This window comes from Narcine bancroftii, chromosome 7 (assembly GCF_036971445.1).
Source record: "Narcine bancroftii isolate sNarBan1 chromosome 7, sNarBan1.hap1, whole genome shotgun sequence".
Lineage (NCBI taxonomy): Eukaryota > Metazoa > Chordata > Chondrichthyes > Torpediniformes > Narcinidae > Narcine > Narcine bancroftii.
In genome coordinates, this window is record NC_091475.1 from 78793079 (window position 1) to 78818883 (window position 25805).

General features: G+C 46.6%; 1 protein-coding gene across 2 annotated transcripts; it reads left to right on the plus strand.

Annotated features, from left to right (window-relative positions):
- Positions 1-5930: 5930 nt before the first annotated feature.
- Positions 5931-22743, plus strand: LOC138739049 (uncharacterized protein CFAP97D2-like). Of its 2 annotated transcripts, XM_069890441.1 has the most exons (6): positions 5931-6193; positions 14614-14694; positions 17699-17817; positions 18940-19132; positions 20120-20225; positions 22161-22743. In XM_069890441.1, exons 1-6 carry the CDS (start codon positions 6101-6103, stop codon positions 22163-22165), a joined length of 597 nt encoding a protein of 198 aa, XP_069746542.1. In that variant the 5' UTR covers positions 5931-6100; the 3' UTR covers positions 22166-22743. The 2 variants fall into 2 exon arrangements, with proteins under 2 accessions (XP_069746542.1, XP_069746543.1); XM_069890442.1 differs by lacking the exon at positions 20120-20225 and having other exon boundaries at positions 5944-6193.
- The last annotated feature ends 3062 nt before the right edge of the window (positions 22744-25805 follow it).

Consider the following 25805-nt stretch of genomic DNA (forward strand, 5'->3'; position numbering starts at 1 on the left):
AAGATTTAAAAAAAAATGTCATGCAAATAAAAGAGAAAAAGTTGTGGTTTTGTCCATGGGTTCATTGTCCATTCAGAAATCTGATGGTGGAGGGGAAGAAGCTGTTTTTATAATGTTGCATGTGTGTCTTCAGGCTCCTGTACCTCCTCCCTAATGTTAACAATTAGAAAAGGCATGACCAGGGTGGTGAGGGTCTTTAATGGTAGATATGCTGCTTTCTTGAGGTACCACCTCTTAAAGATATCATTAATGCAGAGAAAACGAATGCCCAGGATGGGACTAGCTGAGTGCTCAACTTTCTTTTGCCTCTTCCTGTCCTGTCCATATGTTACTAAAGACTTGCAAATGACTACATGGAGTGCATTCTGTCTGGTTGCACCACTGTATGGAGGTGCCAATGGTGTGTAGCTCTGATCTCAACCATTATGAAATGCTTCAAGTGTCTGGTGATGGAATGCATCAAAGCAAACCTCCCAGAGATGCTGGAACCATTTCCGCAGCCGATTCCATAGCCTTGTCCCTTCACTGCGTCCTGACCCATCTGGAGAATGACGCCTCATACGCCAGACTGCTGTTCCTTGACTTCAGATCAGAATTTAATATGGTCATTCCCCAGAGGCTGATGGAGAAGCTGTCCTCGCTGGGATTCAACACACTGCTCTGTAATTGGATCCTGGACTTCCTAACTGAAAGACCACAGTCTGTCCAGGTTGGTAGCAGAATGTCAAGCACCATCACGCTGAGCACTGGGACACCTCAGGTTTGTGTGCTCAGCTGCTCCTGTTAATGCTACTGACCCACAACTGCATCACCAAATGCAGCTCCAATGAGGTCATAAAGTTTGTTGATGACACAACAGTAGTCAGCCTCATCAGCAACAATGATGAGTTGCACTATGGAGAAGAGGTGGAAAATCTCCTGATATGGTGCAAGAGTAACAACCTGAGTCTCAACATAGACAAAAAGGAGATGATCGTGGACTTCAGGAGGACCAAAAATGACCACCCTCCACTACACATCAACAACTCTGTAGTAGAGAGTGGAGAGCACCAAGTTCCTTGGAGTTCACCTAACTAGTGACCTATCATGGACACTCAACATCTCCTCACTTGAATGGAAGGCGCAAGAGGAACTGCATTTCCCGAGAAGACTGAAGCAGGCAAGGATACTGGCCACCATTATGTTAACCTTCTACATGAGCTCTATCGAGAACATCCTGGCCAGCTGCACCACAGTGTGGTACAGTTGCTGCAGAGAAATGAATCAGAGGTCAATCCACAGGACCATAAGAGTAGCAGAGAGGATCACTGTAGCTCCCTTCACCCCACCCCCCCCACCCGCCCCCATCAACATGATCTACCGGGATTGTTGTCTGAAGAGGGCATGCAAAATCACACACACAGCATCTTTCAACCGCTCGTCAGGAAATAGATACAAGAGTATCAGAGCCATTACCAGCAGGCTTCTTCCCAGTGAGAATGCTCAATGACCAAAGAAACTCCTCATATTAATCATCCAAGACTCTCATATTCATGAATCAATATTTATTTGTTTGTATATATGAATACTTGTCCTGCATATGTATTGTTTGTCTGTGTGTGGGTTATGTCTGGTTGTATGTCTGCACGTTTTGCACTGAGGACCGGAGACCGCTGTTTCGCCAGGTTGTACTTGTGCAATCAGATGTCAATAAACTTGACTTCACTTGACTTGAGATGTGAATGCTACTGGGTGATAGTCATTGAGGCAGCTCATCGTGTCCTTCTTGACCACCAGTTTGATAGGTACATTTTAAAGGAACCTTCAACTTTAATAGTGAGAGATTGAAAATGTCTATGAACACTCCAGCTAGTTGGTTGGCAAAGATTTTCAGTACCCTGCCAGGCACACCATTAAGACTTGACGTCTTACGAGATCCATGATCGTCCCAGAATAGATTCCTGTGGAACACCTCTAGTCAACAACCTCCAGGCAGAATTCTTTCCATCTTTTATCATGTTCTGCCTTCTGTAGGCAAGCCAATTCCGAATCCATACAGCCAAGTTTCCATGGATCCCATACCTCATGACTTTCTGGATGTGCCTACCAGCCAAAGATCACCATCACCACCCCAGCAATTTCTTGGCTCACTTCCCGTACTAACCTGGAATATATCCCATCCCAACCCCAGTATTAACTAATTTAATATCTATTCAAACACAACCTCTTTTTTAACCTCAAAATGATTCTGCATATTGCCTTGTTCTATGCTGACTTTGTCAAGGTCCCTCTCCCTGAGAAGCCTGAAACAAATAATTCATTAAGGACTTCTCCCTACCTCCTCTGCCACCAGGCACCCATCCCCCTTTCTCCCTAATTGGTCCTACCCTCACTCTAGTCATCCTCCTGTTCTGCATGTACCTATAACACCTTGGAGTTTTCCTTAATCCTACTTGCCAAGGCCTTTTCACATCCCTTTCCATCTCTCCCTGCTTCAGTTCTTTCCTGGCTGCCTTATAATTTTTGAGAGACCTGCTTGATTTTTGCTTCCTAAACTTTAAGTATGATTCCTTCTTCCCTGCGACTAAACATTCCACCTCTCTTGTCATTCATGGTTCCTTTACCCAACCATCCTTACCTTGTCTCAGTAGAACAAACCTATCAAGAACTCCATACAAGTGGTCCCTAAAATACTGCTGCATTTCGGCTGTGCATTTCCCTGAGAATATCTGTTTCCAATTAAATCTCCCAAGTTCCTCTCTAATCCTATTGTGAATAGCCCTCCCCCAATTAAATAATTTCCCCTTATCATCCATTCCTATTCTTGTCCATGGCTATACTAAAGATTAAGGTGGTGTGTGGTCTCTGTCACCAAAATACACACCCACCGAGAGGCTTATCACCTGACCAGTCCATTATGCAGTATTAGATCCAGAATGGCTTCTCCCCTGGTTGACTTGTGCAAATACTGTGCCAGGAATCCTTCTTGGACACGCTTCACAAATTCTACTCCGTCTGAACCTGTTGCACTGAGTCAGTATCAGGGAAGCTGAAGTAATCAATGACAGCATCTGTTATTTTTGCACTTTTCCATAATCTGCTTATTTATCTGCTTTTCAGAGTCCCAATGGTTATGGGGGGGGGGGGGGGGTTGATAAGCTTCATCCAATAAAGTGATTACCTTCCTATTTCTGACTTCCACCCACATTGACTCAGGAGCAGGGGTGTAACCGGGTTCTAAAGTTAGGGGGAGTGACCACATAAAAAATGTGCCACGACACATGCCAGATGGTGTGTCAGTGGCGGTCTGCACTGATTTTTCGGTGGTGGCAGAGCGGGCGAGGGGTTGGCAGTGTCGTCAGAGCAGTGGAGTCAGAAATAGGGTGGCAGCAGTGTCAGAGCAGGATGGGGGGGGGGTGACAGTGGCGTCAGAGCGAGGGGGGTGGCGGTGGCACCAAAGCGGGGAGGTAGCAACAACGTCAGAGCAGGAGAGGGGCAGCAGCATTGGAGCGGCGGGGGTTGGGGCAGCAGCATCATGGAGGGTGGCTCCTGCACCACCTCCTGTTTACGCCACTGCCAAGATGATCTCTCCATAGTGTCGTCCCTGTGATCGTATCCCTGGTTAGCAATGTCACTCCCCCTCCCCCTCTTTTACTTCCCTCCCTATCTTTTCGAAGCATCTTGACTCCAGAGCTTGCATCAGCCAATGGTGTTTGTATTAAAAATCCTGCAACCACAGAGGTCTGTGTCCAAGAAGGGGCACCTATGCTAGGCAGTGGGCTCCAGCGGTTGCAGACTGGCGCAGGGAACCAGAAACAAGGAGAGCTTCCCCTGTTGAGAAGGAGAAGCAGAGATAATGACCCTTAAAGGATGGTGAACACAGTGGGCTGAGGGACCCACAAAGATTGTGGGAAACTTGTGGTCGGGGACCCACACATGTTGTGGGCTGCCAGAGACTGGTCCAGTATCAGAACCATTATTCAAGAGGGTGCAGAGGGCAGGAAGGAGTCTCAAAGGGCCTCGGGCGCTGAAGTCTTCCTGATTGTGTCGGATGTTTGGATCTGGAGCTTGGGTGCCAATGGAACAGGACTCCGTGCAACTGCAGAGGCTGCAGGCACGCCAGAGATGTATTAATGGACATTCACTTCTCTTTTTTTCTTACTATAAGGGGTGCCAAGCAACAGTAATGGGGACTCTTTGTATACCTTATGGAAGGCAGAAGGCAATTTTGTGTGATATTACATGTTCCATACTATTACATGACAATAAAGGAAATTTGAATCTATGTTAAGGCCACCTCTTAGCCTCCTGCATGCCAGAGGAAGAAGTCCCAGCCTCTCCTCATAACTCTCCACCAGTGCTGGTAACATTCTTGTAAATCTTTTCTGCACCCTTTCCAGTTTAATGATATCCTTCCTGCAGTTAGGCAATCGGAACTGCACCCAACACTCTAAGTGTGGTCTCACCAACGGGATGTAACATGACATCCCAACTGTACTCAATGCCCTGATAATGAGAGCAAGAGGGCCAAAATGCCTCCTTCACCCTGTCTACCACTTAGTTGTTCACCTCTGCATCTTTTTCCTGCACTGATATAACTTTCCAAAATGCAGCACCTCACACTTGTCCGAATTAAATCCCATCTGCCATTCCATGGTCCACTCTCTTGGTTCATCTAGATCCTGTTGTAATCTCAGATAACCTTCCTCACTGTCCACCATGCCAATTTACATACTTACTGCTGTCATTTAAACAACAAGTGGACTCAGCACCAATCCCTAAGGTACACCACTGGTCACAGACCTCCAATCTGGGTGACAATCCCCCACCATCACCCTCTGATTCCTACCATCAAGAGTAGCTTAGCAATGAATGTGACGCAGGTTTGAATCCAGCAATATCTGTAAGGCCTGCATTTGTTTCCTAGCTCTTCAGAATCTTCAGAATTCCTCCCACCCTCCAAAAAGCACATGGTAATGTAAGTTAATTGGGTGGCACAGGGTTAGGGCCGCAATCAGCTTCTACCATGTTGTAAATAAAATGAAAATAAATTAAATTAAAGCCAATTCCATATCCAATAGGGTAGCTCATCCTTGATTCAGTCCCCATGTTCCAGTTGCAGCCTTTCACCAGTTAAACCTGGGTGGATTTAATGGTACCCAGAGAACAGCCGGCAATGATCTGCCTGTGACCTTAGTCAATGACAAATCACATCATCTGGTCCATGGTGAAAAAAAAGCTGTAGATGCTGGAAATCCGAAAAACTTAATCTGAATTTCAAAACTATTTATACGTTTGACATACAGTAAGTCAGAGTGTATATTGGGTAAGAATGTGATTACTTTGGCCACAAAAAACAAAATGAGATCTAAAAGGTGAGGTGTGTCCCTTCCTGTTGGATGTGAGAAAGAGAGTGGTTGCTGGTTAGAATCTTTCTCGCAGGATTTTTAAAAATGCAACAGTAGAGAAGAGGTGTTTAAGATGAGGGGGAGGAAGTTTAAGGGAGACAAGTGGGGAAAATATTTTACAGAGAGTGGTGGGTGCCAGCACTAGCAGTGGAAGCAGATACAGTAGTAGCATTTATGAGGCTTCTAGCTAGACACATGGCTAGGAAGGAGATGGAGGAGCATGATTCCATAAGTAGCAGCTGAGTTTTAGTTTAATTCGAGCATCACGTGGGTTGAAGGGGATATTGCACTATTCTATGTTCAATGAAACACACAGCAGATCAGGCAGTATCTGTGGAGAGAGAAAAAAAACAGCTGGATAACCTCTGGGTTGATTTCTTTGGTTATTCAGTCTATGACTAGCCAAGTTTCCCCAGTGTGCAACAGTAACTGGAGACATCAACGGGTTTGGAGGCTGGGCTGTGGACGTTCCACCTGTGCACAGGGGTCTCTCCTGCTGTGCCCCTGCAAAAAGGTCCGTGCGTGCCTCTGGAGAAAGGCTGGCAGATGAAAAAGGCTCTCGGCGACGCCGGAGCACTTTGAGGCCGGCCTCTGTGGAACAAAAGACCTCTCGTTGCAGCTTGTCATAGCAACTGGCACATGATCCGGTGCAAACACTGAGCCCGGGCGCACGGGCACGGGAGCTGGTCAGCGAGCATCCCGCCGGCCGCGCCATGCACCGCGCCCACCAGCCCATTCTCCCCTGTGGAAGCAAGTACCTGCAGCAGAAGTGGGACCTGGCTCGCTACCGGGAGCACCGACGCAAGGTAGGGCAGGGAGGTGGAAGGGGGTGTCAGGCGCTGGGATGCTTCATGGATTCTGCCCCTCCACTGATTAAAGGAGAAGAATGCTGGACCAAGGGAATGCGGGCAGAAAAACGGAGAACCTCTTGAAATACTCAACAGGTGTGTCAGCCTGGAAGAGGCGACTCAGGACAGAGCGCGAAGCTGGGAAGGGGCTGGAGGATCGGAGTGGCTGTGGGCGTCGGGTTTAGTCGGAGTTCCCACCCCTTCCCCCACTGTTTCCCAAGTCTACTCCCAGCTTCACTGACAGAGAGGGGTGGAAAAAACTTTTAACTGCCTCAACCAGGCAGCACAAGTTACATTTGAATCCGTGACAGAGTATATAGATATGTTTTTGGGAGATAAATTTGGGTAGAGTTTGTTAGTGTCGGTCGCCTACAAACACTTTAAAGCAGATCTTTTTAAAAATACTGGAGCTCTGCCCCATGCTAGACATATCGGGGCCTCAGACATTTTGCAAGAGCTTTGGGGAGTGCCCAAGAGACTTCATTAATGGATTGTTGTTTACAAAAAGGTAAAGGATGAAAGATCTTGTTGGAGCCGCAGCTTGTCCGGAGCTGTTCTAAGAGGGTCATGTGGTTTTGCAAGCAGAGAGAGTCAAACAGGCTTTCTCTCAGAGAGAGACACACAGATCACTTCGACAGTGTTACAGCCAGCAACAGCAGCTGGGACTGGAACAGGACAAGTTGGCAAGCTTGTGGAAAACCCTATGTGGAAGATGGGTTGTAAGTGCTTGATTCAGCCTTGTCAAAGCCCTTGTGGCTCATGCAAGAGAGGACTGGCTGTCTAATGTTTCACTTGCAATAAGAGAAACAAAAAGGCACTGTGGTGACCTGAAAGAAAGAGGTTATCATCTGGAGAACCCTGAAGGGGGAAAGTTTCATCAGCAAGACACTGAAGTGGCTGAGTGTCCATTGTACAACAAATCTCTCTCTGAAAACTGACAAGAACCTTCCTGAGTGGAAACCATTTACCTCTCAATCACCAAAGTCTGGTGAACTTTATAAATGTTAAATTCTGTGCACAGTGTAAGAATTGCCTGCATCCAGAGAACTTGGAGGAGTGAGATTGGACTGTGAACCAAAGAACTTTTCTGAACTTGCACACATATTACATACACATGCACTTAGAATTAGAAGGGGGTTAAGTTAGGTTAAGTAAGTCAATTGTGATAAGTTAAAGTGTTATTCTGTTTTCATGTTTGAAGATAATTAAAAGCAACTTTTGTTTAAGTCACCATTTGTCTTGGTGAATATCTATTGCTGCTGGGGTTTGGGTTCCTCTGGGCTCATAACAAATCAAATGTATTGATTTCTGCATTAAGCAGGAACTACAGGTCAGTATTAATTCAAAGGGGTTGGAATATCCCGAGGTTGCAGATGACCTGTTGGTATGTCTTCCTCTGTTTTTCACTTTGGTTAAAAAAGATGGCTTTAATCCTTTAGGGAGGTCCAACTATCAATCAAATCACCTCATGGAAAAGATGCAAGTCATGCTAACACATTTCATTCATTTACCATCTCGAATCACCTGTCAAGAGTCTGTTGCCCTTTGATGCTTTGGTTAATGGGGCAATTGTTCAATTTATCATGTCATTCAGGTTGCTCTGGTCATCGATATCTGCAGAAAATTGGGCTGTTGATTGATTGGCTGCAGTGATATTAATGACTGTCCCTATTTGCGTTATGCATAAATGTGCAATAAAACCTCTCGGAGCTGGTGTCCCTCAGGCAAGGGTTCATGCTGAAGCTTTTCATCACCTTTTGACCTCATCAGCAACAATGATGAGTCGCGGTGGAAAACCTGTTGATGTGGTGCAAGAGTAACAATCTGAGTCTCAACGTGAACAAGATGAAGGAGATAATCGTGGACTTCAGGAGGACCAGGAAGGACCACCCTTCACTACACATCAACATCTCGGTGGTGGAGAGAGTGGAGAGCACCAAGTTCCTTGGAGTTCACTTAACTAGTGACCTATCGTGGACACTCAATATCTCCTCACTTGTCTGGAAGGTGCAACAGCAACTGCACTTCCTGATAAGACCGAAATAGGCAAGGCTACTGGCTACTCAGCCTCCTATAGGAGCTCTATCGAGAGTGTTCTGGCCGGCTGCATCACGGTGCGGTACAGTTGCTTCAGAGAAGTGGATCAGAGTTCATCCACAGGACCATAAGAGCAGCAGAGGGGATCACTGGAGTTTCCCTCTCCCTCACCGATGGGATCTATCATTGTCTGAAGAAGGCACGCAAAATCATTGAAGACCCCTTCCTCCCAGCACACAGCAGCTTTCAGCTGCTCCCAATGGGGAAGAGATACTGGAGTATCAGAGCTAGCACCACCAGGCTGAGGAACAGCTTCTTCCCACAGGCAGTGAGAATGATGAACGACCAAAGGAACTGCTCCCACTAACCATCTGAGACTCTCATTTGTACAAAGCAATATTTATTATTTATTTTTATAGATGTAATGCTTGTCCTGCATGTGCATTGTTTGCCTGTATATGTGATATGTCTGGTTGCAGGTCTGCATGTTTTTCCACTGAGGACCAGAGAACACTGTTTTGTTGGGTTATACTTGTTCAATCAAATGACAATAAAGTTGACTTTTATTCAGAGAAAAAAGCATCTCACTCTTTCCTCCTAAACTGATGTTCCCATTTCAACTGTGGCTCAGAGGCTCCCACCTTCCAAAGAATCCCATTCAAGAGACTCATTTAAGCTAAGAATTAGGCTGCACTCCCTGTGTAAGGTTGGGAGACCACCAGAGATGGTGGTATCACTTGGGTGAGGCAAGAGGCTAAAGCTTCAATATGTCCTGGTTGACATCACTTCTAAGAATGGTGTCCAGATTGTGCTTCATACCGCTCCAGATTCTCACCTCTGAAGTCTCCTGTGTCCCCATTTGCTGATGAGTTGCGAATGGAATTGAATGTTCCGCAAGCCTCAGCGGGCACTCCCCAACTGATCTTATGACAAACCAGCTGAAAATCAAGTTCAAGTTCACTATCATCTGACTGTAAACATTCAACCAGACAAAACAGTGTTTCTCTGCACCACGGTGCACACATATACACATACGGTACATAGGGCATAGTCACATAAAAAGATTTAACACAAAATAAATATATATAAATATTTGGAATAATTTACTTGTTTCATGTATGAGACCCAAGGTTACAGGATACCGTTCATCGATCTCACATTTCCCAGCATGGCCGTCATGATTTTGATCCCCCTGTCCCTCCTTCCTGATGGCAATAGGTCAAAGATACTGGGTGATGGATGGAAAACCAGTGAATCTCATCAGTTGAGGAAAGAGAGACCCTAGTGATCTTCTTGACTGTTTTGATGCTATCTCTGTATTGTCTTCTGGACCAATGCTTTCCAGGTACCACATAATGATCATCCAGACAGGTCACTCTCAATTGTGCTCCTGTAAAATGCTGTCAAGATGGGCCACCCATAGTGGCCTTGCCCTCCTCAACTGCCTTTGGAAGTGTAGTGGTTGCTGCACTGTCCTGACTATTGAGGAGTTGTTCCAGGTCCAGGATAGGTTGTCCATTATACCAAGGAACTTTGTGATGAGTCCTTGGATGCTGCTCTCAGAAATTCTTGCAGTGTTGCACTGGGTCAGGATGATTGGCCTCCTTCAACCACCACCATCTTCCTTTTTTTTGCAACCACTGGAGAGATTTACGCCGGAGCCTCTTTCACTTCACTTTCAGCCAAGAAATTCCTTCTAGGAAGAGGCTTGATGTATAGAGTGACAGGGATTTGGCTTATTCGGAGAAGGGCTACAGGGAAGGTAAGCAATCCTTTTTTTGCAGTGAGTTGCTCTGCGACACAGTGCCTGTAAGGGTGGTGGAACCAGATGCGACAAGAGTTTTCTAAAGGGAACTGAAGGAATATTGGAAATTAATTTTGCAGGTCTTGGCAAGAGAGCAGAGAGGGGACACTGACTGGAAACTCAAAGATCTCACATAGGTAGGGATGCTAAGAGAGCAGTTGATGGAGTAAGTCACAACCTACTGAGCTCCTGCGAATTGTATTAATTTTTCTTTCTTTGGCTTGGCTTCACAGATGAAGATTTATGGAAGGGTAATGTCCACCTGCTAATTGTATTAATAAACTATTATTTAATGGCAATCCAGATAGTGAGCTACCATTTGAGTGTTGAAATGCCTAACAAGTAGGCTAAAAGTAGAGACAGCCCCAGAGGCCTATTCCACAGACTGAAGGCCAGGCCTCACCTTATCCTGTCTACCCGGGCAGCTCACTGTTAGACCAGGAAGAACAGGGAACTGACTTTGAGTGGCTAAAGCTAGCAATGCTGACTGAACTCTGTAAAGACATTTTAGAAACCATTAAAATGGAGACAAGAATACATATTGGAGAAGAGCTGGCTGCTCATAAGTGTAAGCTACTGACTGTAAAAACAATTCATGGCTGAAAAAGTATCCACAGATACAAGACTGAAAGAAATTAAAGATACGGTTGGGGAGTTAGACCATTCAGTGCCGGGGTTCAATGCAAAAGAAAAGTAAAACCCACACTGCCGATATGATAAAGCTGGAAAATAGATGTGAGGATTTGGAAGTGAGATCCCAGAGAAATAACATCAGGATAGTGGGGCTTCCCGAAGGAACCGAGAGCACGAGTGAAAAACGGAGTATTGGCTATATTAGAAGAGACGTTCGAACTGGATAAAGAGCCACTGGTGGACTGAGCACACGACACACTATGGCCAATAACAGGGCCAGGGGAACACCCACAGGCCATCGAGGCCACACTTCACCATTACAGTAATTGTGTGGATTTGGTGCGCCATGCCAGAGAATGCTACAAGATAAAACTGAAGGGGATGACTATGGATTCATATAGTCCTCTTTGTCTTCAACTCATCACTGTTTGGAAGAAATTTCTATGAACAACCTACATTTACATCAGTTTTCCCTGATCTTACTGTGAAAGTGGCCAGAGCCAGGCGGTGTTCAACAACACCAGATGGGAACTGTGTACCCTGCAGCGGGATCTATCCAGCCTGACTAGGATTACTTACGACAACAAGGTAAAGGATTTTCTCTCGGCTGAAGAAGCAAGATGTTGTAAAAACAACAGATTGAAGTGTGGGTGCAATGGGGCGCTGCCATTTGTTGAGCATAATTATTTTAATCGGCAGTTACCAAACTTGTTGAGATGGAATTCCAAGCTTATATAATGCAGCATAACTACTGTTAAATTTATACATGAATTTATTGGGCTGTGCGACGTAGAGCTGACCGAAGTGCCTTGCAATGTGCCTGCAAACCTAATTCAAAATTCTTGGGAGGGATGGTTATATTTATTTTCTACTTAAGCTCAGTCTCCGAGTCCTTGTCATTTGCAGGCAAGGACGTTTAGACCATGTGGACGTAAAGTGTTGACCTCAGGACTTAAATCTTAATACAAGGATGAGCGTGTGTTGTGGGGGGAGTTGGGGAGACCAACCTTACACTCAATAGGGGCAATACAAAATCTTTGTATAATCCTGGCCCGGGGTGGGGAGAGGGGGAACTCCTGTTAGATTTCTCAGTTGGAATATCAGAGGAATGAGAAGCCCTATGAAAAGATCAAAAGTATTCTCCCATCTGAACTGGTTAAACGGAAATTGAAGAGAAACTACGGGAATAGGCAATTGAGAGAATTCGTTCCACCACCTCCTGCACTTGCTTAGGACTTGTTCAGTTAAGGTGCAGCACAGGGTTCACTTTTCAAAATCCAGACTGGCAGCCGTTATCCTGAAATAGAGGGCAAATGCAATGGGTGTAATGGCTCCCCTTGCCACCAATCCCATGTTTTATCAGTGCTCCAAGTTCAAGGGTACTGGAGTGGATTCTTCAGTACACTATCCAAAATATTTAAAGTCAATTTGCAACCCTGCCCGTTGACTTCAATATTTGGAATCTCTGACAACTCCCTAAATTCCCTGCAGAAAGACATGAGAGCAGTAACGTCCCTATTAGCCAAGCATCTAATCTTGTTGCACTAGAAGTCAGACAGGGATCCTTCTATTACACAATGGATTAAGGATATCAGTTTCTTTATTAAACTGGAGAAAATCAAATACACATTAAGAGGGTCCACCAGAAAACTTCTCCACAAATGGGAACCCTTTATGCTTCTTTTTTTCTCCGAATTACGAGTGCTTATAGAATAAAAGACTACCTGTGAGAGACAGTTGTACCAGTACAATCTGTAACTTACTGATGATACTGTCAGCAAAGGTGCCAAGGTGGTCAGGGGTGCGGGTGCGGGCGAGGTGGGGGGGGGGGTGTCTGGGTGTGTATGTGAAAGTAAACAGGAGTACAATGCACATCTGTATCATGTGCACAAAGTTGTTGATGATGCTCAATAAATATATTTAGGAAAAAAAAGTCTGTTTCTCTGCTGTATGATAGAGAGTTGTTGTAAAAGGGAAGTAAGTATTCGAAGGATGCATTATAAGATATGAAGGAAGAGCAAAGGAGTGAAACTAATCAGGAGCTTTCAGGCAGCATGATAGACAAATGGCCTCCTTGTGTGCTGCACGATTGTAAGTGAGGCTGTAGAGCATGGTCTCTGACTGACTGCTAGGGCTCCACGCTACATTACAGTAAACCAGATGCAGCCTCTCCTAGCCCAGGCCAGAAAGCCCAGGCCAGAAAGCCCAGGGTGGGGTTTGCTTGCATATCAGATTTAGGAGGCCAGTTCCAGAGAGGGTGCATCAGTGCTGGATTCACTGGAGGCCAATTAGCAGGGTGCAGCTCCAACACTCTGAGAGGTTCTCATGCAACCAACACCCCACCTCCCCCCGTAGACAACAAGGACCGTGTCCCTCTGGTCCTCACTTCCAACTTCACCAGCCTCTGCATTTGACACATTATCTTCCAAGATGTCTGCCAACTTCAGCATCATCCCGCTACAAGCCGCATCTTCCTCTCTGCTTTTTGCAGAGATTAGTCTCTCCGTGACTCCGTGGCCCGCTCTTCCCTCCCCACCCATGCTTCCATCTCCTCAGGCACTTCCCGCTGGAAAACCAGAAAGTTGTCCCTACATCTCCTCCCTCACCTCCATCCAGGGCCACAAACAGACCTTCCGGATGAGGCTGAGTTTTACCTGCTCCAAAACTTGCTCTACTGCATTCAGCATTCAGTGTACTCTGTGTGGTCTTCTCTACATCATTGAGGCCAAACTCAAATAGGATGACCTGTGCTCGGTTGTGCACAAAAGTGCTGGAGAAACTTAGCAGGTCACTCAACATCTCCAAAAGTTGAGATGGAGTGAACTGACGAAAGGAGCAGGCCAATATCATTGACCTGCCTTTTGCTTGCCGTAGATGCTGCAAGACCTGCTGAGTTTCTCCAGCTCTGTTATGAGCAGAGCTAGACTCCAGCATATGCAAATTTTCTCATTTACCTGTACTTTGTCCATGGTTAAAGCCAGAACTATCAGCCTCGCCATTCCGACAGAGACTTACCCTGTATCTGTCCTCAGCCTCATCCATTGCCAAGTTGAAGCCTGATGTAAATGAGGAACTACACGTACATATTTTTCTTGAACAGCCAATAACATGAACATCAATTTTTCCAACTTCAGGAAACCCTCATCTCTTGTAAGTTCCATCTTTTCTTTACCTACTTCACCATCTCTGTCCAATATCCTATCATTTCTTGCCCATCTCCAGCTTCTCCCCCTCTTTTTTTAAATCCTTGATATACTTTGATATCATGCCTTCTGACTTTGGTTTCAGTAAAGAGTGCCTACCCAGAATATCGACTGACCGTTTCTCTCCATGGACACTGCCTGACATGTTGAGTCCCTCCAGCATCTCATTTTAAAAAAAAATATATAGCCAATATGCTCACTTGTTGAGGGAGACCGTGGTCATCTTCAGCTGGGTTGTGAATTTGTGCATGTCATCCAAACTGGCCAGACTAGTTTTGCAGTTGCTGTACAGACAAACCTTTGGCCAGCTGCTGTACAGTGCCCTCCCTAAAGAAATCACAGCAGAGATGGGTCAGCTGCATTTTAAAAACTCTTTGGTGAACAAGAATGTTCTGATCACAGAATCAGGGGGAGTAGGTGGAGTTAAGTCATCAATCTGTCCTGAATTCCATGATTTTCAAGGCAGTCTCCAGCGTCTGAGTAAATATTGTAGTAAAAACACAGAAAATGCTGGAGGATGTCTACACCTCCTAGAGACCAGCTGAGTTCCTCCAGCATTTACTGTGTGTGTTTACCACAAATCATATCAGGCTTCCATGTTTCACTAAATATTGTGTTCAGAAATGTGGATTTGGTTTTAAGTGCTACTTCTGTTCATTGCCAAAATATTCTTAACAACTCATCCGTCAATTCTCTTGTAGGTACAAGCTGCTAAATCATCAGTTGACAACAATCCCCCGGAAACTTTCTCTCATATTCAGCTGAAATTTAAGAAGCTGAAGGTAACCTTTCCTTCACTACTTCAGATTCTTGTCTTCTCGGTTGTTTGACCCTTCTCTCTCCTGGATTGCATTGTTTCCGGTGTCAATATGTCAGGGTGATGGCAATTAAAAATACTTTCATTGAAACACAGGAGAATAAGTAAAGGGGGGACTGAAGTGAGCAGGTGGTTACTCCCAAAGTAGTCACTACTGAAGGCACCAGCCATGAAAGGTCGGCCAGGAGTGACGTGGAGGGGAGAGGAGTCAATATCAGTTGTTCCCCGGACAGCTGGGAGAATGAGAACTCAGCCTCCGCCCTGAAAGGATCACTGTGGAGAGGAGAGTTTAAGGGGATGATGGATGTTCATGGGGAGGGAATGGGAGGAATAAGGATGGGGAGAGACAGGTGAGGGAGGAGGGATTGGAGGGAGAAAGGGTTGGGTTGGAGCCAGGAGAAATCTGCAGAAGGAGGGAGGATGGAGAGGGGTGGAAGGACACTGGGGGAAGAGGGAGGGAGTGGAAGGACACTAGGGGAGGAGAGGGGGAGAAGATGTAGAGGGGTTGAATGACATTAAGGAGGGAGAGAAGAGGAGAAGATGGAGCGGGATGGGAGGACACTGGGGAGGAGAGAGGGGGGGAAAGATGGAGAGGAGTGGGAGGATACTGGGGAGGAGAAAGGGGAGATGTAGAGGAGTGGAATGACATTGGGGAGGGAGAGAGGGGGAGAAGATGGAAAGGAGTGGGAGGACACTGGGGAGGAGAGAGGGGGAAAAGAGGGAGAGGGGTTGGAGGAGAGAGGGGGAGAAGGGGAGAAGATGGAGAGGGGTGGGAGGACACTGGGGAGGAGAGAGGGGGAGAAGATGGAGAGGGGTGGAAGGACACTAGGGGGAGGAGAGGGGGAGAAGATGCAGAGGGGTGGTAGGACACTGGGGAGGAGAAAGGGGGAGGTAGAAGAGTGGAATGACACTGGGGAGGGAGAGAGGGGGAGAAGATGGAAAGGGGTGGGAGGACACTGGAGAGGAGAGAGGGGGAAAAGATTGAGGGGTTGGAGGAGAGAGGGGAGGAGGGGGAGAAGATGGAGAGGGGTGGGAGGACACTGGGGAGGAGAGGGGGGAAAAGATGGAGAGGGGTTGGAGGAGAGGGGGGAGGAGAAGGGGAGGGGTGGGAGGACACTGGGGAGGAGAAATGCAGGAAATGGGTGGGAGAAGGCTGGGGATGAGACAGGAGAATAAGATTTGGGGTAAGCTGGAGAGGGGTGGAAGGAAGCTGGGGTAAATGGGGAGAGATGATGGAGATGGGTGGGAGGAGACTGGAGGAAGATGGGAAGGAGAGATGGGGGGGGGGGAGATTAAGCAGGTGGGATGAGGCTGAAGCACCAGCAGAGACTGAATGAAACATTAATGAGCTGCGTAAGCTCCATGTTTATTTGTTGCGTATTACTGACAGATTTGAGACGGACTTTATTCCTCTGTTGCTGTGGCCTTGACTCCCCATGGGTGCCGGAAAAGCAGTCTCCGCTGAGTTTCATAGTTTGTCTGTGTTGATGACATTGAGTGACACTGGGAAATGCTGCTGTCTGATATCGGCTAAGCCCCACTTATCACTCCTGCCAGCTCCTCTTCACATCACACGGCTCGTTATCAGCGCAGAAGCAGCCCAGGAATGGATTGATGGTGAAAATAGCTGCAATGTGTCTGTAGCTGCGGGATGGCAAATAGTAACAATATTTTACTTCTTGTTTTTAAGAAGTAGGGACTGCCGATGGCAAAGGGGGAAATGGCCTAATTTTGTTTCAACGACTGCCTCCGTCAATTGAGAGGGAACGGGGATTGCTGGGGGTGTGTGTGGTGGGTCAGTGTGGATCTCGGCTGACGCTGGAATGTGGCACTGTCAAAGTCAGATTTCCGATAAGATGGCAGGTGAATGCAGAAACAAGAGATGTTAACCTCAGGGATGTGGGCCAGCTGGAGAGGTAACTTGGTTGGCACGGACTAGTTAGGCCAAAGGGCCTGTTTCTGAGCTGAAGGAGACTATACTTCACGGCAAATGTTGTTGCTCAAAAACAGTCATTGTGGGAGTTTGCTCAAATAAGAAAGGGCTTGCATTTCTAAAATGTGTTTAGCACCTCTTCAGGATGTTCCAGTGCGTGTAGCAGGTAGGATCTGTGAATTGTTGTTGAAGCAGGTAATTTAATCACAGAAATAGCCCACAAACTGCAATGTGAATGGTTCGATAATTTTATATGACTTGATGTGAACAATGAGGGTCGGATATTTCAGCCAAACAGTAAAACTGTTTCTCTCTTCTCAGATGCTGCCTGACCTGATGAGTGTTTCCAACATTTTGCTTAAATTTCATATTTCAGCATCTGCAGATTTTATTTTTGCTGCTTCATGGTGCTTCCCACAGTGGGGCACCCCCTCAGTTCTGCCCCTCCCACAGTGTCACTCCCTCAGTACTACCCCTCCCACAGTGGGACAATCACTCAGTACTGCCCCTCCCACTGTGGGACATTCCCTCAGTATTACTCCTCCCACAGTGGGATGCTCCCTCAGTACTGCCCCTCCCACAGTGTCACTCCCTCAGTACTGCCCCTCCCACAGTGGAACAATCACTCAGTACTGCCCCTCCCACTGAGGGACACTCCCTCAGTATTACTCCTCCCACAGTGGGATGCTCCCTCAGTACTGCCCCTCCCACAGTGGAACACTCCCTCAGTACTATACCCAACTGGCTGCCAAGATATTTGTTCTGAAGTACTGTAAATGATTTGAATTTCAAGCCTGCCATGTCAGAGGTGAGCTGCTGTGCCCTGAGTCACACCACCCCACTGGCTGTGAATGCCTGTGGGGTTTTGAGGTGCAAAAGATACAGTGTGAATGTGGTCTGGCTTTGTGGGAATATCCCCCTTCAGATCCCACAAGCTGAGTCCTGGCAGCCAGTTTGATGCCTTGCATTCTGGTGTTTGCATGTTCACACCTGTACTTTGGTGAAGTCTGCTGCTAATGTTTGCTTTCATGCACAGGTTGAGGAGGAGAGGCTCTCCACCATCGAGAGAAATAACAAGAAGCTGCTGGGAAAGATTTCAACAATCATGAGGACCACTGGGAGAGTTGACAACATAAATGAGTACAAGTCAAAAAGGTGCCTGTTCCTCTGACTGCAGTCATTTAAGTCTGCACCTAGTCTCTGAGCTGAGCCATTAGAAACTTGTGTTACACAGCTGTAATTGTTCATTCTACACGTGTGGCCTGGTTCTCCTCCAGGCACCAGAATGAGGCCCAACGGAGGCACTTCTAAGAAATTTAAATCGATGCTGTCCCATTCTAAAAAATAATGAGATCTGTTCCAGCCATCAAACTCTTATAGCCCAGTGAGAAGGTCTCCAGGGGAAGGGCAGTACAGAGAGAGCGTTGCACTGTTCAAGGGAGGGAGTGTCACACTGGTGAGGGGTAGGTCTAAGGGAGTGTCACACTGTGGGAAGGGCAGTACTGAGGGGGTGTCACACTGGGGAGGGGTAGGTCAAAGGGAGTATCCCACTGGCAAGGGGCAGGTCTAAGGGAGTGTCACACTAGTGAGGGGCAGGTCGAAGGGAATATCACACTGGGAGGGGCAGTACTGAGGGGGTGTCACATTGGGGAGGGGCAGGTCCAACTGAGTATCACATTGGGGAGGGGCATTACTGGGGGAGTGACGCACTGTCTGTGGGAGGGGCAGTACTGAGGGAATCTCACACTGTGGGAGGGGCAGTACTGAGGGGTGTCACACTGGGGAAGGGCAGGTTGAAGGAGCGTCACACTGGGGGGGCAGTACTGAGGGAGTGTCACACTGTGGGAGGGGCAGTAGTGAGGGAGTGTCACACTGTGGGAGGGGCAGTACTGAGGGGTGTCACACTGGGGAAGGGCAGGTCGAAGGGAGTGTCACATTTCCATAGGGGCAATATAGAGCGGGCACCACTTAGGAGGAATGTTGCGGTAAAAGATCTCACCGTATTTTTTAAAATAAGATCAAGGCGTTTCTCCTATTCCTTATCCACATTCCCTCTGGTGCTGAGGTTGCCCCCATTGGCATTGTCTGGAAAAATGTTGCTTGGAACCTGGACCCTGGAGCAGATTTAATGATTTATTGGAAAAGGCTACAGTTCAGATGACGACATAAAACCTGTAGTTAAGAAGGGGAATTATAGACCATAGATGTCCTGAGAATGGCATAGTTCTGGATGAGTGTGAACTCTTTCTTAAACTGCTGTCCTCTTCTATCTATTAGTTTGAACAGGGATAAACGGCAACGTGAGCTACAAAGAGTCAAACATGAGAACTGGGCTATGCAAGAACGTCTCAAACAGGTTGAGCCACAGTACAACCATCTCAAGTGGCTTGAGGATTGGCATGAATCTGAGAAACATGTGGACAACATTGCTCGCTATCCCCGTGGCTGGTATATTGCGCAGAGGTCAAAGGTAACACCCTCAGTCCTGCAGCGGCATCAGCATTGCTCCTGGCTGCTCTGTGTGATACAAGACAAGATCTGCTCCTCTCTCCTGATCCCTTTCCAGTATTGCAGCCCAATGTCCTGCTGTCAAGAGGCCAGTTTAATCATTGTTTAGGTGCCTCTATCGTGAGGCTGCCAGGCTCTGCGATCTCTTCACTCCTCTAAATCTTGCTTTCTGTTCCTGGCATTCCATTACCAGAACCTTTGGCCCATTATGTCGAGGCCATCTGCCTTTGTGTGGTTTCAATCCCTCTATTCTTTGCCTATCCATGTGCTTCTCTAAATCCCTTGTTAATGTTGCTATATATCTGCATCTACCACTACCCCTGGCATTACGTTCCTGGCACTGACCACACTGTGAGTAAAAGTTTGATGTCAACATTTGCTTCAGCTGCTCTGTGAAGCACTGTGGGCTGTTTATCTGGGTTAAAGGGTGAGCATCATTGTTTATGAAGCACATTGAACTCTGGAGAGTACAAGGAGCTAACAATAGGTAAATTACAGTTCCAGTCACCCAAAGACACAAGTCCAAGCTCTACTGCAGCAGATATTTAATTTGGAAAAACTGCAACAAAGTTGACCACAAAAATGACTGGATTATCATTAAATTTAGACATACAGCATGGTAACAGGCCACTTCCACTGACGAGTCTTGCCGCCAAATTTACACCCAATTAACCTACACGCCTGGTACATTTTAAAAGTGGGAGGAAACCAGATCCCCCTGGGAAAACCCACACAGACATGGGGAGAAAGTGTAAACTCCTTACAACAGTGCGGGATTTGAACCCTGGTCCTGATCACTGGTGCTATAAAAGCGTGGTGCTATAAAGGCGTTGCACTAATCATGACGCCAACCATGCCACCCATCCATGTGAGTTGTTGGATCCGCCACTCTTGCCTTCTAGTGATCCAGATTCATTTGCCTCACCCTTGTATCCTCCACTCTGTAAAGGCCCCAAGAAGCCATTCAGTTCAAGGACAAGCAAAAGGCAATCTGCTAGAGGAACTCAGTGGGTCGAGCGGCAACAGTGGGAGAAAAAGAACTGTGAGCCTTTCAGGTCGGTAAGCCTCCAACAGGACTGAGAGGAGATAGCCGGTGTGATGAAGACAGGGTGGGAGGAAGTGGAAAAGGTGCAGTAGGGGATTGGTGAACCAAATAGGGGTGAAGGATTGTGAGGTGGAGACAGTTGATTGGCAGGAGCCAGTCAAAAAAAAGGGGGGGTGGGGGAAGAGAGAGAGAGAGAGAGAGAGAGAGAGAGAGAGAGAGAGAGAGAGAGAGAGAGAGAGAGAGAGAGAGAGAGAGAGAGAGAGAGAGAGAGAGAGAGAGAGAGAGAGAGAGAGAGAGAGAGAGAGAGAGAGAGAGAGAGAGGGTGACAAGTGGAACCTGATAAGTGGAGGTGACAATGGTGGTTCAATGGAAGCCGTTAGGGGAGAGGGACAAATTGGACCAGATAGAATTGAAATAGGGAGGTTCTGCTGCAACTATACACGGCATCTGATGAAGTGTGTGGGCGCGGTTCTGGTCTCCTCACATGAGAAGGTCTTGGAGGCAGCATGGAGAAGGTTCACCTGGTTGATTCCGGAGATGAGGGGGTTAGTCTTTGAGGAAAGATTGAGTCACCTGGGACGATACTCACTGGAGGTTACTAGAATGAGAGGGGATCATGTAAAAATTATGATGGTGATCGTTAAGGTGGAAACAGGAAAGTTGATGCTTCAGTTTTTGACTGATTCAAGATTCAATTTATTGTCAGTGTAATAACTAACATCATATTCCATGAAATTACTTTTGTCTGCTGTAAGGCAGACAGATTTACCAAAAGCAGAAATTGCCCGAAGCACCTCCTTACAGTCATTCAGAGAAAGAGAAGAAAAAGAGAGTTCCCCCGGAGTCACCAAGTGTCCATGGATTTTCCCCCGTGTGCTCCTCCACAGCCTCTCAGAGTCCAGTCCTAACCATCAGCAACCCAAGCTCCAGATCTGAACCTCTGACACAGTTAGGAATCCTTCAGTGCCCTTGACACCCTCTCGCATTCCGATTCCAATACCTGCTACCTATTCAGCCAGTTCTGAGCCAGTCTCCAGTAGTACGCAGCCTGATGTGAGTCCCTTAAATGCAATCTCCAGCAGGCCCCCAGCCTGTGTGAGCTGGTCGCCTCAAGTCACCAGAAGCCCGCTGCCTGTCTGGTTCCCTCAGCCGCAGAAACCTTCACCGATCTGCCATCGTCGTTATCGTCCTGTGGGTCATCTCTTCTGCCTATCCTTCTCAGATGTGGGTTGGTCTCACCGTTTTCTGATGTCCTGCACCAGTCCTCCGCTTCCCTCGCATCTGCAACTCCCTCGTGGCTGCTGCCGATTATAGGCGCCTCCATCTTGGGTCCAGACCCTGGTGTCGCAGGATTTTAAATAAAATCACCATCCGCTCCTTTAACAAGTCTTTCAAAGCCTGCACAGAGCTGATGGCAATTGGACTGGGTGGTTGGACCCCATGGGAGTGCTGAGTCTGTGCTCCCCACTCTCCCCAGGTCCGCAACAGTGACAGCGCTGCTGTTATTTTAATATTACATTCTCACTGGTCAGTGAGATTAGAACAAGGGGAAATCGCCTCAAGATTCTGGGAAGTAGATTTCAGATGGGGATAAAAAGGAGTTGCTTCTCCCAAAGAATAATCTGTGGAATTCTCAGCTCAAGGAGGCTGTAGAGTCTGCTTCAATGAATATACTTAAGACACAGATAGGCTTTTGGTTAGTTGGGGGGGATTAAGGGTAATGGGGAAATGTTGGTCAGTGGAGCTGAGTCCAAGGCATAGCAGCTGTGATCCTATTGAATGGTGGAGCAGGCTCAACGGGCCAAATGACCGACTCCTTCTCCTATTTCTCATGTGTTCTATATTTTGATGGATAATTCTGAAAATTTGTGTTTGCTGGTCAGGCTGTTTGTATGGTTTACTCACTGCTGGGTTATTTTCTAATCCTCATTTTGCCTCTTGCCAGCCTAAATCAAAAGCAAGGAAAATTAAATCAACAAAAAAATTCTGAAAAGTGCAGAAATGCCCAAGCAAGGAGATCAACGTGAATGACAACAGAGAAAGAGAGAAAAGTTGTCAGTCTTCAGCTCAACTGGCCCCACATGGAACTCTCAGTATAGTTCTGTTTCTTGGTATTAATCGATCCTGAATCTGTCTTCTCATCAAACTGTAAACTCCAAGGGTTCAGACCAAATGTGATGTACAATTGTTGCTACTTTCTACTGGAAGCTTTCAAGAACAAGTGAAATCAGACGCACCTCATTCATGTTTCTCTGATTTCCACCGACACTGAGCATTCAAAGTTGTTGCCTGGATTGCAGAACATGTCTTGTGGAACAGAGCGAGGGCTTTTCTCCTTGGAGTGATGAAGGATGAGAGTTGATTTGATGAGGGCATTAGATAGGGTGGATAACTTGCAATTTTTTCCTCTGGTGACAATAGCGAATACCGGAGGACATCTGTTCAAACCGAGAGGAGGCAAGTTTAAGATAAATTGGAGCTTTTTTTTTTACACAGGGAGTAGAGTAGTGAGTGCCTGGAATGCACTACCGGGGGGGGGGGGGGGGGGGGGTGGTGGTTGGTGGAGCCTGATACAAGCAGAGCATTCAAAACCTGGGTGAAAGAAAAATAGATGGTCATGGATGAGAGATGGGAAGGATTAGATTGTTGTGGAGTAGTTTTACAATATGCGCCAAAGGGCCTTTTAACATGCTCTAAATGTTCTACGCTCTATATTATCAAAGCAAGAGTGCTGGGTTTGTCAATCCAAGCATGTCTGTGTGTTTACAGAAAGCTCCAGTGAATTATACTTGTTGCTTTTTACAATTCATAGTTGTGAAACTGAAATAAACTCTCCTTGCTGTGGGTCAGGGCAGTGACTTCTCCCCTCTTTCTCATGGAACCTTAATTTCAAACCAGCTCCAGAGGTTAAGCACAAAGTTCTGGGGTCACACTCCAGTGCCTTTCTGAGGAGACCCACACTCTCAGGTGCACTGGCCTTGTCTGGTCTCTCACATGATCCAAGGGCACGGCCAGTGAGTTCCACCAGATATCCTGGGCCATAGCAACCTCTTAAGTAACATCACAAAGGTTATATGGCCAGATTTGCTGGCTTATGGGAGTTTGTTCAGTGCAGATTATCAACTACATTTCTTTCAGCACCTTTCTGTTCAATCACTACATTAGGTGTTAAATGTTTTGGGATCAGCCTTTCTTGTGTTGGTAGAGGTTCAGTAGAGTTTGAAGAAACATTTCTAACGTGAGAGGCTCAGTGATATTCAGTGGGTGAGAGATGAGACATTCGACAGGACAGTAACTCTCTCCTGCCTGCTGATGGATCTGGTCCACGGGCACTGTACTCCCTGACCAGAGGAACGCTGCTATTAAAAAGGCCATGTTTTTATTTTGGGTTTGCTCCAGCCGCTGCGTACCACCATGCATAGAAACTGATCAAACACCAGATAACAACTCTTGCTGCTTTTATTTTTTGACTGAAAGGATCCCACAAAAGGAAACACCTCAAATACAGTCAGATCTCCATGCTGAAAAACAACCACACCCTTGCTGCACCGTAGTTAGCTATCTATCGTTCATGTAAGATGTGTGCTCTGACAACTTGGCTGCGAAGTTTCCAACCTTACAAGCGGATCAGTACTTCAAATACGTGTGGTGCATTGAGGTAGCAGCAAGCACAAAACTCAAAAGGCTTTATTCAGATAAATGTCTGAACACCAGTTCATGCTTCGGTGGCTCCTGTGTGACTGGCTCAGGAGAGGCTGGCTCAGGTCTATATTGGGGTTGGCTGATTGACAGCTGACCAGGTGGAGTCAGCCCCCTAGGGGGTCTATTTGGGTCGGCTAATTGACAGCTGGCCAGGTGGAGTCAGCCCTTAGGTTGGCTTCCTGCAGGTACAGAGATTGATTGTCCCCTGCAGTCGGCTGGTGGTCGTATACTACAATACGCTCATGAGAGCTTGCAAGAATGAGAGGTGATCTTACTGAAAGCAAAGATTCTGTGGGGATTGAAAGGGTAGATCTTGAGACCTGCGCTATCTAGGTGTCTAGAACCAGGGAGCTTGGTCTCAGAGAAAGGGGCTTCAGAGAGCATTTACTCTCGCAGAGGTTTGTAAATCTATGGGCTGAAGGGGAGCAATAATCAGAATCCGGATTTATTGTCATGAACAGGTCCTGAAATTTGGGGTTTTGCGACAGCATCATAGAGCAAACATTCATATTATAACCATCTTAAAACATTACTATAAAAAAATAAAAGAATAATAACAATAAAAGTGCAGGAAAAGTAAGGCAGTGTCTTTAGTTCATTGATTATTCAGGAATCTGATGGGAGCGGGGAAGAAGTTGTCCTTGTGCAGTTGAGTGCTTGTCTTTAGGATCCTGTACCTTTTCCTCGATGGTAGCAGAGTGAAGAGGGCATGGCCTGGGTGGTGGGGGTCTTTGAGGATAGAGCTGCTTTTTTAAGACACCTCCTCATGTAGATGTCCTCGATGAAGTGAAAACTGGTGCCTGTGATGTCGCCGGCTCAGTTAACAACCCTCTGGAGTTTATTCTTGTCCTGAGAGTTGGTGCATCCAGCCAGCAGAATGCTCTGTAGAAGTTTACGAGAATCTTCGGTGACATACTGAACCGCCTAGGACACCACAAAATATAGCCGCTGGCAAGCTTTCTTTGTGATTGCATCAACGTGGAGGCTCCAGGACAGATCCTCTGAGATGGTCACACCCAGGAATTTGAAGTTCTTGACCCTCTCCATTACTGATCCCTGGTGAGGACTGGGTCGTGTTCCCCTGACTTCCTCCTGAAGTCCACAGTCATCTCTTTGGTTTTGCTGACGTTGAGCACAAGGATATTGTCGATGCATCACTCAATGAGCTGATCTATCTCCTCTTGTACGTTATAAGGAAGGTAGACAGATTCTGGAGTTGGGGAATTGAGGAAACAGGCAGGAAAGTGGGGCTGGGTGGTCAGATCGTACTGAATGGCACAGGCGTTAGAAATCCAAAACAAAAATGTAAAACTCTGGAAATGCTCCAGCAGGTCAGGAGGCATCTGTGGGAAGAGTAACACAAGCAAAGCTAATGTTTCAGGTGGAAGACTAATGAATGAGGACCTCAAAATGTTGTAACACTATGGTAATTCCTGTTCCCAGGTCTGATGGATTTTTGCACTAAAGACATGCAATAAAATTTTTGGATGAGTACATGGATGGGAGGGGCATTAGGTGCCAATGATCCAGGTGTAGATCATTGATACTTGGTAGAATTATAGTTCAGCATGGTCTAGATGGGCTGAAGGGGCTGTTTCTGTGCTGCAGTGCTCGATGGTTCTAAAGTGTTCATTTATTATCTGGTTTTACAAGAACAACCCAATGAAACAGCGTTCTCTGGGCTTCAGTGCAAACACACAACCAAACATAACACACATAAATAAATGATACCTACTTAGTTCACATCTATAAATGTTAACAATTGTTTCATAAATAGTAGAGTCTCATAGGGTTAGTATGAGCAGTTCATTCAGTCGTTCAGCAATTTCAGTGCCTGTTCCTCAGCCAGGTGGTTCTGGCTCTGATCCTCCTGTATCTCTTTCCCAAA